The 15,527-nt window shown below is 33.4% G+C and overlaps 1 protein-coding gene across 3 annotated transcripts in view; it reads left to right on the plus strand.

Annotated features, from left to right (window-relative positions):
• LOC143265902 (uncharacterized) overlaps positions 1–15,527 on the plus strand; it is a 155,148-nt gene that overhangs the window by 126,099 nt on the left and 13,522 nt on the right. For all 3 annotated transcript variants that reach the window (XM_076540543.1, XM_076540542.1, XM_076540541.1), the window contains 3 exons: positions 3,542–3,851; positions 4,391–4,861; positions 13,206–14,173. In XM_076540543.1, the coding sequence (XP_076396658.1) occupies positions 3,542–3,851; positions 4,391–4,861; positions 13,206–14,173 (1,749 nt within the window). The remainder of the gene's footprint in view (positions 1–3,541; positions 3,852–4,390; positions 4,862–13,205; positions 14,174–15,527) is intronic.

A 15,527-nucleotide genomic window follows, 5' to 3' on the forward strand; every position in this document is an offset into this window, starting at 1 on the left:
TAATACTCTAATTTAAGATGTAGTACTATAGTAGTCCGCAAAGAAGATATAGGATGTAAATAAACAAAATCGATGTTCAATTTCGACTAGAGTTCATTCCATGTACCTTCATTCATTTTAACGAGAGTTAACACTAGCAAAACAGATTTGTAGAGATCAGTTGAAATATGCGCATATGGTTCAGTTAGGAAACTTCTAATTCTCGAGTAATGGAGGTAGTTACACCACTTCAGGTAAAAGAGTTACTGAACAACTCTGCAGCAATTAGCTGCATACATTTCAAATGTATGAGATTTGTAAAGAATAAGATTGTCTGCATCCGATGACTATCGCACGGCCGCGTTCTAGAACTTTTATATAGAATGACACTTATTGCATTTCGATCTGTAAAAATGTGTCTAAATATAATAGTTTAACAATATTTTGAATATACAATCAGTTATACCGCATGTATTATATTAGGTATACGCAGTTTAGAAACAACCACAGATACAATAGCGTAAATATACAAACTCTGACAAAAATATAGTTTTGAGAAATTCGTACATCTCATGAAAGAAAGATTTCCTGGCGGATCGATATATGCTAGATGAACAACCTATTCGAAGCACAAAATTAGAAGGGTAATCAAGGTACAGAAATGTTCCGCTTGCAATTAGTACCCACGATCAGTTCATCAAAAACAAAGTATTAAATGAAACAGTGCAAAATGAAGTCACCTTATTACATAATAAATAGGCATAAGGAAACATGTAACTGAGAATATAGACGAATATCAGAAGTTTTTTTTTAATTTTAAATTACTTTTACATTAATTTATAATCATATACAATACATATACACAGTGTTTCATTTTCAATTCGTTAAATAGTGTCAGAATATTCTACTACAGCAATTATTCGATACACGCAAAATCTTTTGGGTTTGAACTCTTACGCTTATCTACTAGTCCCATTTGATTGATGGTTTACCGATCGCAGAAAAGAACAGCCAGCAAAACTGACGTACATCGTACAGGTCCTATACTGATGAAGGCTTTATCAAACATGAATAAGAACAGCGAGAGTAAACCAAACATAAACAAAAAGTAACATATCTGTGAGACAATCGTATTGTAAGAATAAAACCTTTTTATGTTGTTTTTTTTTTTTTTATGAAACTGTCATCGATACATCTGTGTCATTTTCCTAATTAATATATAGGAGTGTAGAATGTATATGTATAGAATGGCAACCACTGCAAAACTGCGTGTATGACTGCGTGTATAAATGTTGACTTAATGCAAGGAACAGTGTGAAATAGGTTGTGTGAATAATGTATGAAATAGGTTATGAATGTTAAAATGTGAAATGCTATGCGAAGTGGTTGCTAGCGATCGGGACAAAGTAATGTTAGGGATTCAGTATAAACACGGGATTTAAACGAACATAACGTGACGAAACAGCAAAATACAAATTGTTTCATTTTACGATTTATGATTTACAGTTGAACACGTTAATCATTATTTGTTCTTATTGTGTTCTCTGTTGTGTTCTCTTAATGAAGGAATGATAGTTTATAAAATTCTATTCCTACAAATATTACACCAAACACAACGTACTTCGGAACATACGTATTTATTTATAATTTCAAATGTTACACTTACATTCAGAACTTTATTTTGTTTCATGCTAGCCTATACAAATATATGCAGGGTATCCTAGTTTTTTCTAGCCAAACTTTGCAAGCGTGTTCTACGAACAAAAATAAAAAAAAATGTTAAATGAACATATACTGTTAAATGTTTTCGTAAGGAATTACAACTAATAATACAAAATTATAATGAACTGGCATTTCGTCGACACAGCGTACGAAGGTATTATAAATATCTCTCTTTCTGTTTATATAAACTCCTATGTCTACTTGCTCTGGTAGTTGATATCCACATTATGTATTAACATTTTATTACCGAATTAACAATGCAAAATGATGTCCGTTATTACGAAAACGTTGACGAAATGCCAGTTCATTATAATTTTGTATTATTAGTTAAAACTTCGTAATAAAACGTTTAAGAGCATATGTTCATATAATATTTTTTCTTATTTTTGCATGTAGTACACGCTCGCTAAGTTTGACTGGAAAAAACTGGGACATCCTATATATCCTGTCTAACTACTCAATTCCACCGATGACCACAATAAAATATCGAGTTTATTGTACGCGTTAAATAAAAACTTGCTTAAAATTCTGAGTTTGACAAAATTTTATTAAATACAATAAACCTGAATCCCTACGGAATACAACAACTTCAATAAATTATTGCAAGTAAATATAACTCAAACTACGTCATGTTTGCTTTTATTTTATTTAGAAAAGTATCACGAATGTGATGGAAAAAGTTGTATAGAAAATGCATTAAAAATAAAGAAGTTAGCGAGGGGCATTGGCACTGTAGACAATTGAATAGACTCTTTGCCAACTGTCGCAGCGTCTGTTCCTTTTTCATTCCAAGTTATGTTGTGTTTGGCCTCATTTTGATAAGAAAAATGAGAAAAATTTATTGGTAAAAGTTGGATGACGAAAAAATAAAAAATAAGGAAGTTTTATATCTACACATGTACAGTTTTAGGAATTTTCCTCAACTTGAAAGATCAGTTACATTTCTCGGCGAGTGAGCTTACACGTTTCGAGGGGTCTTACTCTCCAAGCGGTGGGGATAATATTTTTGCTGCTATCGAATAATTACTGTATTAAGGATAAGAACAAATGTTACAATAAAACGAATTCATAAGTAATTTTATTATATAATTATATCGAAAATGCAATAATTAAAAATACGTAGTTGTGAGAATGAACTCTACTACGTCTGCTGCTATCGACACATGTTTGTAGGGAAAATTTAATGAAATTGTGCCAATAGTTTTTTTGCGAATAGTTCAGAAACTAAATCTGATTGGTGGTTATACATGTATGTATGAAAGACTGATTCTATAATGTATTAAAAAGTCATCGAAATAAGAGAGGTCGTGCGTTTTCGAAATCATTGTCAAATTATTATTATGTATTATTACAATTTATATGATCTTAGAAGTGTTATTAAGTGTTATAAAGAACAGAAAATTCATTTTACGGAGTAATAACATAATTCAGAGAAAAAATATTTCGTATTGAACTTCTTAAGATGTTTTATTCAAAATCATTGCTCTTCAGGTTTTTAAAAGTATGTACTGAGCTATCAAAATAAGTATTAGTAACATCCCGGTTAAATTACATAGACTTCATAACATTTGATACGTATTCACAAAAAAAACAGAATTAATGCATCCATTCTTGTTCTGTATGATACCAATTGATTTCCGTGTAACAGCTCAAGTTACTGACTTTTCTTCAACATTGATTTATAATTGGTTTATGTTATAATATTCCAATAACATGACTCGATACATTTGGCATGTACCTCGTGTGAAAAGAATACACTCCATTTACTCGGCATTAAGATATCTTTTCATTTTCAAAACTTATACTGGTTCTGCGAAATTTCTTCTGTTGAAAATTACAGGGATTTATTTAGCAACTTGAAATCGTTGGAAGATTTGGATTTGTCACACAATCGATTAAAAGAAATTGAAGATACTAGTTTTAATTCCCTGAAGAATTTACGGAGCGCTGATTTATCCTATAATCAACTTACATTGTCGTCTTCGATCAAAAATGAATACGGAAACAAATCACCTTTTCACAACTGCACTTCTCTCAATGTATTAAATTTGCGCAACAACAATATATCACACATATTCGAAGATTGGGTTAAGGACCACACACAGCTGCGGATATTGAATCTGAGGCACAACGAAATATCTCACATATCAGTAAGTTAACAAAAAATTCCTTGCTCTACCAAAAAGTACAATTGAAAAGCTGTGATTATAAGTCAATGCAGTTATATAAGTCGTATCAGTTTTATTAAAAAGTTATATTTGTTTGTAATCTTCAACAAATTGTTTCTGTTTCTTTTTCTATAATTTCAATATTAGCATTGTATTAATTAATACTTTCAAATAAGAATAACAATATAAGCAAAAGTTTTGTTTATTTCGTCCATGTCTTCTTTAAATGTTGTTTAAAAAAGTGAGCTATGTCCGAATATAGTTAATCGCACGTTAAGCATTGTTTGCGAAAGTGTGGAAATTACTGGACTACTGAATTAAATAGTAGAATGAAAATGTAATGTGTACTAATAGTTAATGATGTCTACACAATCTCCACTTAAGTAGGCTTATTCATTCAAACAAATAAGAATATTTAATACATACGAAATAAATAAAACAGCGACCATAAATGGTATATCCATCACATTTATTTAATTTTAATCTTTAAATAACTTCCTCGTTGTATGACTTTATTTCAGGCTGAAGATCTACAATTTGTATCGGACTACATTACTGTATATCTCCAACATAATAAAATACAGCATATTTATATGATTCGGGCAGAAGAAATAGCGAAATATCAAAATAAAGCACGTGACGTAAACATATTCGTCGGCAGCAATCCTATAATATGCGACTGCAATCTATACGATTTTGTCCGCTATTTGGAGGGAAAAATGCATCCTTACGTTCGAAATTACTTCATTATATACCCAGGATATGATTCAATTTGTTATGGACCAGAACAGATGTATAATGTGTCTGTGCATACTTTAAAATCAAAGTCTTCCAAATATCTAAACTCGAAATCACATGTAAAACAGTGCATTTGTAGAGAAAAAGAAACGCACAGAATATTTGTGGTTGATTGTGCCTCTAAATATTTAGTGGATGCTGAAATTCCCTGGGAATCTACATTATCACGTACAAAATTATTAATGCCAGAGCTGGTACGTAACACATATTATTTTCTTAAGCAATTAAAATTTCTTCATTTCTCATAAATAGTTTTATTGAATTTAGTTCTATTGAATGTTATTGAAAAACAATAAAACATTACTTTAATATAACATAAAACTGATGTAACTAGAATATTTGCATATAAAATATACATTATCAAAAGTTCTTAAAATGTTTTATTTGAAAATTCTTTAGCTTCATGTGATGAACAAGAATCTGGTATCCGCTTGCTTTGAGTTGAATGGAATATTAGCATAATTAACGACATTTTATTTCAACAACAATTTTTATAATATTCAACTTGTCATAAACGGTCGCTCCCTTTCATCCTGTAAAGATTTTAATTTTCCTCTGTAGTCCTTAAAGAACTAAGTAACACATTTTGGTTTGTTATATCAAGAAATACTTGGTTTTAGAGAGTGAAACTTATTCTCAAAGATTTACTATCTGACACGAATAATTGGAAGTCTTTATGAAGAATTGAATTTTCTTTAATTTGATTTACACGATTTTACGTACAAAAATTTACGATTTCAATTTACACGGTTTTCTAAGGAACCTATCTTCAGTGTAAATCGGCGGATAAGTGCAATTTCAACAAAAATTTCAAGGCTTTTATAAGAGTTTGAAAAATGTATTGATGATTTTAATACATGCAAATTAATTCGAAATTCATTTTAATGCTTTATCTAGTGATAGACGCATTACTTTAAGAAAGAAATCTATGGTGGCGGTATATTCTTTAACCGACTTCGAAAAAGGAGGAGGTTACTCAATTCGATCAGTATATATTTTTTTTTTTTCTATGTATGTTCGCCGATTACGCCTAGCTAGGTAGACCGATCGGAACGAAACTTTTTGCATCTGGTAGGCTCTGACTCCCCATTGGTACCATTATCAAAACAGTTTTCATTTTTTAATTGCAAAGTATTGTTATTGCAAAATAAAATAATTTTCAGAAAAAAAATACACCGACTTCGAAATGCACTAAAAAGTATAAAATAATTTCTATTTCCTAATGAAGTAATTTCTATTTCATTCAATCATACAATTACGTAACAGATATGAATGAAACCTATTTACTCGTTAGGTAGTATATTGAATACATTTCAACCTTTTCGGAGGCGGCGCAAAATTAAAAATACCTCAGTAAACGTTGCCGCCAATAACCAGTTGATTGTGTTATGGCGAGTTGGAAATTAATAAATCCTGAGAAAGAATACGTACCATTATAGATATATCTGGTAATATACGTAAATGTAACGACTGCATCTTCATTTCGCAACGTTTCTTATATAAATGAAATTGAATTGACTTCGTTCGTATGTGGAAGCCATGGATCTAAGAACCTATAAACGCAGCCCACGACGCGGGAATTACCAAATTTGCGGCAGATGGGCACTATCTTTATAGTATATGCGGCGATTGAGTCTTTCCGTCGCATACTCTATGAATCTAGCCCTTTGTGGACTACAGCCGCATATATGCGTTCTGCGTAAATCATCAAATTGGCTGAAGAATTCATACATGCGTTTGGCGAAAACAGATGATACAGCCGAAAACCGCGTCTAAGCAGAAATATGCGCTGGAAATTTTTAATGACTATCGCGACAGGAGCACGGCCCCACGGTACGGTTCACTTCGAACCGTCCCGTCCGCAAAGGGCTAGTAACACCTACTTCGCGGCGTGCTGTCGAGTTATATGTATAGAAAAAAAAATAGCTATACAAGCTTTGCCTATGTTCGGCTGTCGAAAGGTTGACATGTTCAAGAAAATCTTTTAATTTTGCGCCGTCTCCGAAAAGGTTGAAATGTATTTAATATACTACCTAACGAGTAAATAGGTTTCATTCATATTTGTTACGTAATTGTATGATTGAATGAAATAGAAATTACTTCATTAGAAATTACTTCATTTTATTCTATTTACTAACTGTTGAACAGCCTCGCGTTTCAGAGGGTGATAGTTAAGAAAAGTCTATGTTTCTGTTTGTTACAACTGTGAGAAAAGGAGGTATAGCCATTAGCCGATTTATGGCAAGCACATGTTTACGCCTATGGACCTCCAAATTCCTTTTTTAAATAAAGTAGTATAAAAAATGTAATATAATATGATTTCCAGAATATTATGTATAGAAATCAGCCGTGCACCGAACTGAAGGTATAAAATGTACATATAATGACAGTAATATTTTTTCTACGAGTGAAATTAAAAATTCCAATTTATTCGTACTTTTTCTTTGGACACATAGTTTACGTACGCGAAATTTTATAAAAATAGTTAAGCATTTTATTTAAAAAATTTGCAAAATAATGTTAATTTTTAACATATTTTTTAAACAAACAAATTTTTCGAAAATCCACTAACGCCACATTATGGGCCTTTTAAAACAGAAAAATTTACATTCCGAATTTTTTGTCTAGGCCTGATAGTTCCCGAGATATTTCCGAAAATAGTTTTTTCGACCTCAACTCTAAGGGTTATTTTTACCACTTTAAAGTAGATATTTGTCTGTAAAAAGAAATATGTGCGAAATATTTTTTCGTGTTCTCTAACGTACAAGAATCGGTGGGAATGAATTGGGTGATGTCACTTGTAAGACCGGTCCGGGCAGAACTTGATAGATAAAAGGGTTCTCGATGACCGGTATTTGGGGGTATAAGGTTATTCACGGCAATCTGCGCGTCGAACCACTTGAACCCTGTAATAAATTTCTTATTGTTAGTCGCGGCAAAGCTCTAAATTCGCGTCCAAACATATTCCCCCCTTTGCGAGTGAAGCGAGCAATTGTAACGTCCCTAGAACCTAAGTTTAGTTAGTTACAAGCGCTAAAAGGTAAAGAGCGGTTTTTACCCCTAAACGACTCGATTTTACGAATAAAGATTGTGGGATTCGTGTGGTGTGCGGTTAAGGAGTGAAATCCACAGGTCAATATCTTTCAACAATTAGATTTATTCAATAAAACGATAAGAAATAGAACTAACAAATAACAATAACAACAAATAAAGAAAAATATATAGATTATAATTGATTAATTAGAATAGAGAAACTAAATAGATCTTGAAATAATAATAGTAATAGAATTTGATAAATTAAACAATGTGTAATTGATAAATGTGAATTTAAAGATATGAAACTCGCAATTTAATACTTTATATTGGACCGTATCTGAATCGGGTCTCTGATAAAGCAACTTCGCATTCGTAATATTAACTAAATTTGATATTCGATTTTTGTGCTCGACGCTATAATCTAAGAGCAATTCGGTATCTAGATTTATATAAATGAAATTTTATAGAATTTATAATGTTAGCGCTTTGTAATCTACCGCCGCGAGGAATTCAACCTAAGTGAGATTCTCTAAACGCACCTAAATACGCTTTCGCAAAATTAGACAGATTTATTCTACTATCTAACGCGGTGTAGTCGACTACGTAAATTACGCTAACGTGAGGACAGTATTCCTTTAATAACTCGAATTATCGAAATTTATCTGAATCTAAATGAATTACTTTTCGGAACAGTTACTCTTTTATTATCTGACTCGACAACTAATGGTCCATGGCCCTTTTAGCCAAAACGAATACTGACAACCAAAACCAGATCGCTTAATTGGGGAGCCTGCGTTAGCTAGCTGCTAAACAACCCAACGATCCAGAGTCAGATGAAAAGTATAAGCCTGACAGGGTAGCAAATCAATTGATTCTAACGTAAAGTCGTGATTGCTGAACTGCCACCCAAAAAACACGGGCTTCAGAGACCAAGTCGCTCAAATGGGGAGCCTGCGTTAGCTACCTACGAAACAACCCAGAGCGAGCTCCGAGAATCTGAAGGCTCGTTAGCAATCCGACGAAAAATCAAATATGAGTAGCTGAGAGCAATCGTTTCGATATCTTAGCCTTTCTTGGCGCTAAATATAGCTCTTTCCGGACGGAGTTTCAGACACGAGATCGTTTGAACGGGGAGCCTGCGTTAGCTAGCTGCTGAAACAACCCACGACCAAGTGTCCAAATGGCATATACCCGCTTGACCAATCAAGTATCAACATTCGTTGCGGTTCTTGACAGCGAAAACTGTTCCTAATTATTCTTATCAAAGAGACTTCTATCGTGCTCGACTGCGAAAACTGTTCTCCTTTTAGACGGGTTTCGCTCGCCCTTTTATACTCGCAGGTTCGCCGAATTCCTGGAATTTCCGTGACGTCAGAATATCTAAATTTTCATATAACTTCGTTATTATACATTAATTATAAAATCGAACGATTCAGTTATATTTTAAATGTTGCTCTTCAATTAATGGCTATCGTTTCGATACTAAAATGGTACTCTAATGGTGTTTTAACGAAAAATACATTTTCTGTCCTTTTCTATCAGAGGCGAGTCTATTTCGATTTACAGCTTTCTAGTTTAAGGAAATAATTTTGGTTCCGGCCATGAGTAGTTTAGCACTGGTTGATTTTACGTATATAAATTGATTTGATTAATTAATTAATTTAATGTCCAAAAATGCCGAAAATAGAAATAGTATCGCTATCCTTTTCTAGGATTAGCGCTGATCTCAAGGATTTCGGGCGAGTATCGCGGCACGTAGGCACATCATAGCGTAACGGAAATTTCTCGTACAAACTATTTATTAGAAAATAAAATAAAATAATACATAATCTTGTTTTAATGATTCAAACTTAATGTTCAATTATTTTCGCGGAAAATATTACCTACTCTAAATCAAAATTATAAGATAATTAATGTAAACGATAATATATATATATATATATATATACAAATACACACAAAAAAAGGCTCTTGTCAGAGCCATATGATGTGCAAAATCTGTCCCGCAACCTCTCCGAGATGCATATCGGGTAATGTTAGTGCCAGCGGTATATGCCATAAATGCAAGGGTTTCTTTAAAGTTCTGTATCTTTGCGGAAAAAAATGGTAGCAGTTTTTCACATACTTTAAATTAAAGATGAAGGTTTGGACTTTATGCTGCCGTAAACAGTATCACCAAAAAAAAATGTGGCAAGTCCATGCATTTCGTCAAACTTTGTAATTTTCAATATTGCAAACATGACCTCACATTTACGGTGTTATTGTGGTAGGGAAGCATTAAATCTAAAATCAAACTTCAGGGTCTTAAAGTAGAGATCTTAAGCTTTAATTTAAAAAAAAGAGCATAAATTTGCAACGATTTTTCATGGAGTTATCATCAGTCAAATTTGGCCAATTTTTGCCTAAAATTTTTCTATGCCATATTTTTTTTGAGCAGTATATATATATATATATATTGATTACCGACTGTCGAATTTGATAGATATGGTAATAGATACCTAATGTACTGCCGATAATTGGCAACTACGGTTGATAATTGACTATTCTAATCGATGGATAGAAGATTGTCGCGATGATGCCGGTAGAAAGAAAAAAAAGGTTTCCCCAGGGACGTTACACAATGTCATTGTGTGTTGATGAGTAGTGTGTTGTGTGTTATAAGTATAAACAGTTTGTTACAAAATGGTACAATTATTTTAAATATTCTTGACTAATGGACCTAATTGAGTTGTGTTGTATTTCACGATGCCGTTGGCGGTCTTGACCGTGACGACTCAGACTTCTGCATCACCACCGGGATGCATCTCCGTTACTCTGTCCAACCTCATCAGGCTGACGATTGCGTCGATCTTTAGCTGCCCACTATATTTGAGCCATTTCTGGCGCCTTCGTAGTTCATTTAGGTATTCCTGCTGCCACCGTTCTCAGAAGACTTAACGAGCCTTAGTGATAATTTTCCAGGAAGTCAGTCGATTTTCTGGAACTAAAAGATTATCTTCCGGTAGCATCGTGAGCGGACGACTAACTAATATGTGCGCAGGTGTTAATGCGATAGGGTCATTTGGGTCTGACGAAATAGGGCATAACGGTCGTGAATTTAAAATTGCTTCGATTTCTATTGCTAACGTATTCACTTCTTCGAATGTAAAAAGGCGTTCCCGTACAACGCGTTTGGAATGATGTTCAAATAACTTGATCGCGGTCTTCCAAATGCCTCCAAAGTGGGGTGTTGACGGTGGATTGAAATGCCACCTTATATTTTTGATTGTTGCAAACTAGGTTACGCATTCTTTAATTTCTTTAATTCTGATGATCCGAATAAGGCGTATAATTCGCCGAGATGATTACTCGCGCCTACAAAATTTGTGCCGTTATCGGAGTATATGTGAATAGATATAGTTCGACGCCCAATGATATGTCTGAAGAAACCGAGAAAACCTTCGATTGTGAGATCGCTCACAATTTCAATATGTATTGCATTAACGGACGTGCAAGTAAAAACACATCCGTATGCCTTTATGTTATTTCTGTTGCTATGTTTTTTCTCCGTAATGAAGAGCGGACCGAAAAAATCGACATCCACGTGAGCGAAAACTGCTGCTTGTTCGACGCACGATTTTGGTCAAGGGCATAGCCGGATAAGGTAGTCAAATACGCCTTTGAGTTAAATGAAAAACTCAATACGTCAGACGGTGGCATATTCAGAAAAAACATCCCACACCAAGTGTCAACTCCCTACGTCATGCGTGGGGGCAGTAAAAGGAAAACAAAACGAGATTTCGGTTTTTGGTCCACTTTGCCTATTTAATTTGATAAAAAAATTTTGAAAAAATTGTGAAACATTGAGGTCTTCGTAGCGCATGTTCTGGAATTTTTTAGTGGAGATGTCAAAGCACTACTTTTATATGAATGTGGTAGTTACATATTAGCATAACTGATATTCCCTAATTTTTTCAGATTTTTCGGTGAGGTGCACCATAGTTAAAAAAATCGAAAACCGATATATTCCTTTAAAACAGTACTTTCCGCTTTGAATGTGCGTGCCTTCTTTTGTCAGTATATATATTTATTAATTTTGAAATAGATTCACATTCATATATATTAGTTAAAGAAATAAACTTCATATATTAAGTAATTTTAATGCCGCATAGGTCGAGCTGTGGTATAGTTATTTCTTTAATTGGCGCGACTCGAGATTTAACAGTCAAGACGTGGATGAATTTGACCCTCTTGATTACAAGAAGATATGTGCAAACACACGCCATATCCTGTTTTTTCGATAAGTTTCCACTCAACCGATAAATTATTAATAAGAGGGAGTTGATTTGAAAACGAAGTCCATTTCGTATATAACGCTTGTGGTACCGGTTTATCCCAATCGAGCTTCGTCTTCCAGCATTCCTACATGAAAGTCTTTACGTTTCCCTGTCATTACGGCATTATCCTGACCGATATCTTGCTTGAACGTGAGCAATCACAACGAGGTTTCACGAATAAATGTGTAGAATTGATTTAACGTGGGAAGGACGCGTAAATTCAGAATTTCTTCGCATTTTTGACGGATTTCACTCGGCAGTACGTTTTTAGTGCACAAAAATAATTAAACCCGGATCCGGATCGACTCCCAACAACTTCAACATGCTAATATGTTGACGAATCTCATCAATTAATTTTGCGAGCCCCTTAGAGGTTGCCTTGGCCACTGAATTTATATCAATAATGGGGTCGTAATGTTTCGATCATTTTCTTCTTATTCAGTAATTTTGATTTTTGCGTATTTAAAATAATCTAAACCATTTCAAAAATGGAACTAATATTTTTCCATAATCCTCATAATATTTATACGCTTTAATAGGAAATAGCAAAGTATTAGAACCATGCTGATTTCGATCGAACTTACAATGCATCGTCGAGTATTGTAATAATAATGGATTTGGCGGTTTAGCTAGCTGGTGGAAGAACTACGAAAAATGAAGGAGAGGGAGAGGGCGTTCCGTCCGGGACCTGCTAGTAGACTTATCAGTAAAGTAACCTAGCAGGCCTTTGTGTTAGACGCGGGGATCTATGGAAGGGATGGGCAGGAACTATTTGTATGAATAGGGAGACTCGTCGAGTATTAACGAGAAAATCAAGTCACGATCTTATGCGCCGTTTAGTCGCGATAAGCATAGAAGAGAAACCGTCACAATGGAAATAAAGCGTACAATTAAGAGATATCAATAACAAAAAATAAGTCAAAGAAAAATAAGAATTCAGAAACTGAGTCGTTGATAACGAAAAACATATAAAATTTATATTAAAACTGTGACCATATTACTGACAGTTCTATTGCAATAAATGAACAATAGAGTAACACATCACGCTCTAAAAATTCCTCACCGATAAAAACTAAATTAATCATCTTTCTTAATATTATGTTTTTGTTCAACTCCTTATAATAGTCAAACTCTAAATCAGTAAACATAATGTTAGTTAGCCCGTTAAAATTTTTCTCTTGTTTAGATGCCGTGTCACAAGCAGCAACGATCAACCTTTGACTTGTTTAATCGCTCATTCAAGCACGTGTGCTATCTGTCAATGAACTGGAGCTTAGGAGACTATGCGAGTCCAAATGGCAGACAGGAAGTGAAAAAGTTACTGTTCAAACCGTTTGGTAATTTGAGCACCTTTCTAACCAGGAATCATTTGAAAGGTTTCCCACATTTACGGAAGATAATTCTATCAAGCAATGGTATAACGCACCTTAGTAGTGACATTTTCGCGGATGTACCTCACCTTGTTGTTCTCGATTTACGGAATAACAATGTACGATTAGCTCCAAGGATTTTTAATAACACTCCAACACTCAAAGTGTTAGAATTGAGTAACAACTCAATTAATGAAATTGAATCCGGTACATTCGATCCTCTTACGAAGCTGCAGACGTTGAACTTTTCATTGAATAACTTGACGCAGCTTAAGTCCGGTATATTCGACAAACTCGTTTCTTTGACATCTTTAGACCTCAGTTCCAACAATTTAAACTCTTTGCCAGAAAACATTTTCGCAAAAATAGAAAATATGGAAGTGCTGAAATTAGACAACAACAGCTTTAACTCATTACCGACACATTTACTGAAGCAGAACACTAAACTGAAACGTATAACTTTATGCAATAATAGAAATAATATTACTTTACCAGAAACATTTTTCGGAAATCTGACGGAACTTAAAGAGCTAAAATTAGAATATAATGGTTGGATCATGATGCCGAAAAATATATTTTGGAGTCTTAGATCATTAAAAAATATCAGTTTGGGGAGAAATGATTTCCTGTCACTAGATGAAAGTGTTTTTGACCAATTACACCATTTGTTCGAGCTGGACCTCAGTTACAATAAATTGACCACGCTACCAGATGGAATTTTCTTCGGAATGCACGAATTGATACACCTAAATTTGGAAGGGAACCGCATCATTTCTATCAGCGGGTAAGTTTGTTACTACATGCTTGCTATAATTTAAGTTCGTTCGTCCTTATATACTATATTTCATATTAAAAAATAATTTAGATTCCAAATGTATGGTTTCAACGGTGTCGATGTATGGTTTCAACTTGTAAATACATAGTTTTTTTAATGAATAGGTGCTGAAAAGTCATATAGGTGACATACTTTTACTTCAAATGGAATTATACATATATTTTCGAATGCATTAATTGATGTTGCTTATTATTATCTACAAAATTATATTAAGTTATTTCTAGCGAAACGTTACTTGCATGTGATGGGCCTTTTGGAACAATTGATGTATAAACCCAACTATCTGTATATGTATGAACACATAGTGTGCAGTTAATTTGTGTCTTTTGGCTGAAATTTATCACCTTATAATAATCATTGGTAAAAACAACAAATTCGAAAAAAACGTATCCCCTATTTTAATCCATAGTTTACATACACAAATTTGCATTAAACAGTTCAACATTTAGTACAAAAATTTAAACAAAAATTATAAATTTTCAAAATATTTTGTGCGACGGCACAACACACCGTACAACATAGAGTCACGATACCTATGACCTCATAAACATTGAGAGTCAAAAAAGTCAATAAAATAATATACTTTACCACCACACTATAAACTAACAAGGGACCATCCCGAAGTGATAATCTCCGATTTTGATGAAACTTGGATATAATGTAGTTCTCGAAAAAATATTCGACACGTATTTTTTTTTAGCTGCTATCATTCATGTTAAGGGGGTGAAAATAGCCCTCGAAGTTGGGGGTTGAAACCATATTTTTGGGAATATCTCCGGAACTATAGAAGATAATTGAATTCTTTTTTTTGTAAATTGTTCGTCTTTAGATAGGAAATTTTTGTGCGAAAAAAATTTCAAGAAACTTTATTTGTTTAAATAATATTTAAAAAATTTATCATTTTTGTTTAAATTTTTGCACTAAATGTTCATCTATTTTTTTGCAACTTCGTGTACGTAAACTATGGATAAAAATAGAGGATACGTGTTTTTGGAATTTGCTGTTTTTTGCAATGTTTATTAGATATATAATTTAAAGTCACCTCCTGTGAAGAGGGCCAATCAGCATTTTTATTGAAAATATCATTATTTTTATAATTTTTTACAATATTTTAAACATTTTATACCTCTATATATGCCGTTAATTGATTTCTGAATGATTATTGTAAGCGTCGCAGGTATGAGCGTGACGCGGTTAGAATCAACGCCGAAAGGAACATAGGCTTTTATGGCCAATACTGCTTTCATACTTTTACTTTTACAGGTGTAAAGGCTTCATTCTAAATAAAATATTTAGAACTTTT

Source organism: Megachile rotundata, chromosome 15 (assembly GCF_050947335.1).
Source record: "Megachile rotundata isolate GNS110a chromosome 15, iyMegRotu1, whole genome shotgun sequence".
Lineage (NCBI taxonomy): Eukaryota > Metazoa > Arthropoda > Insecta > Hymenoptera > Megachilidae > Megachile > Megachile rotundata.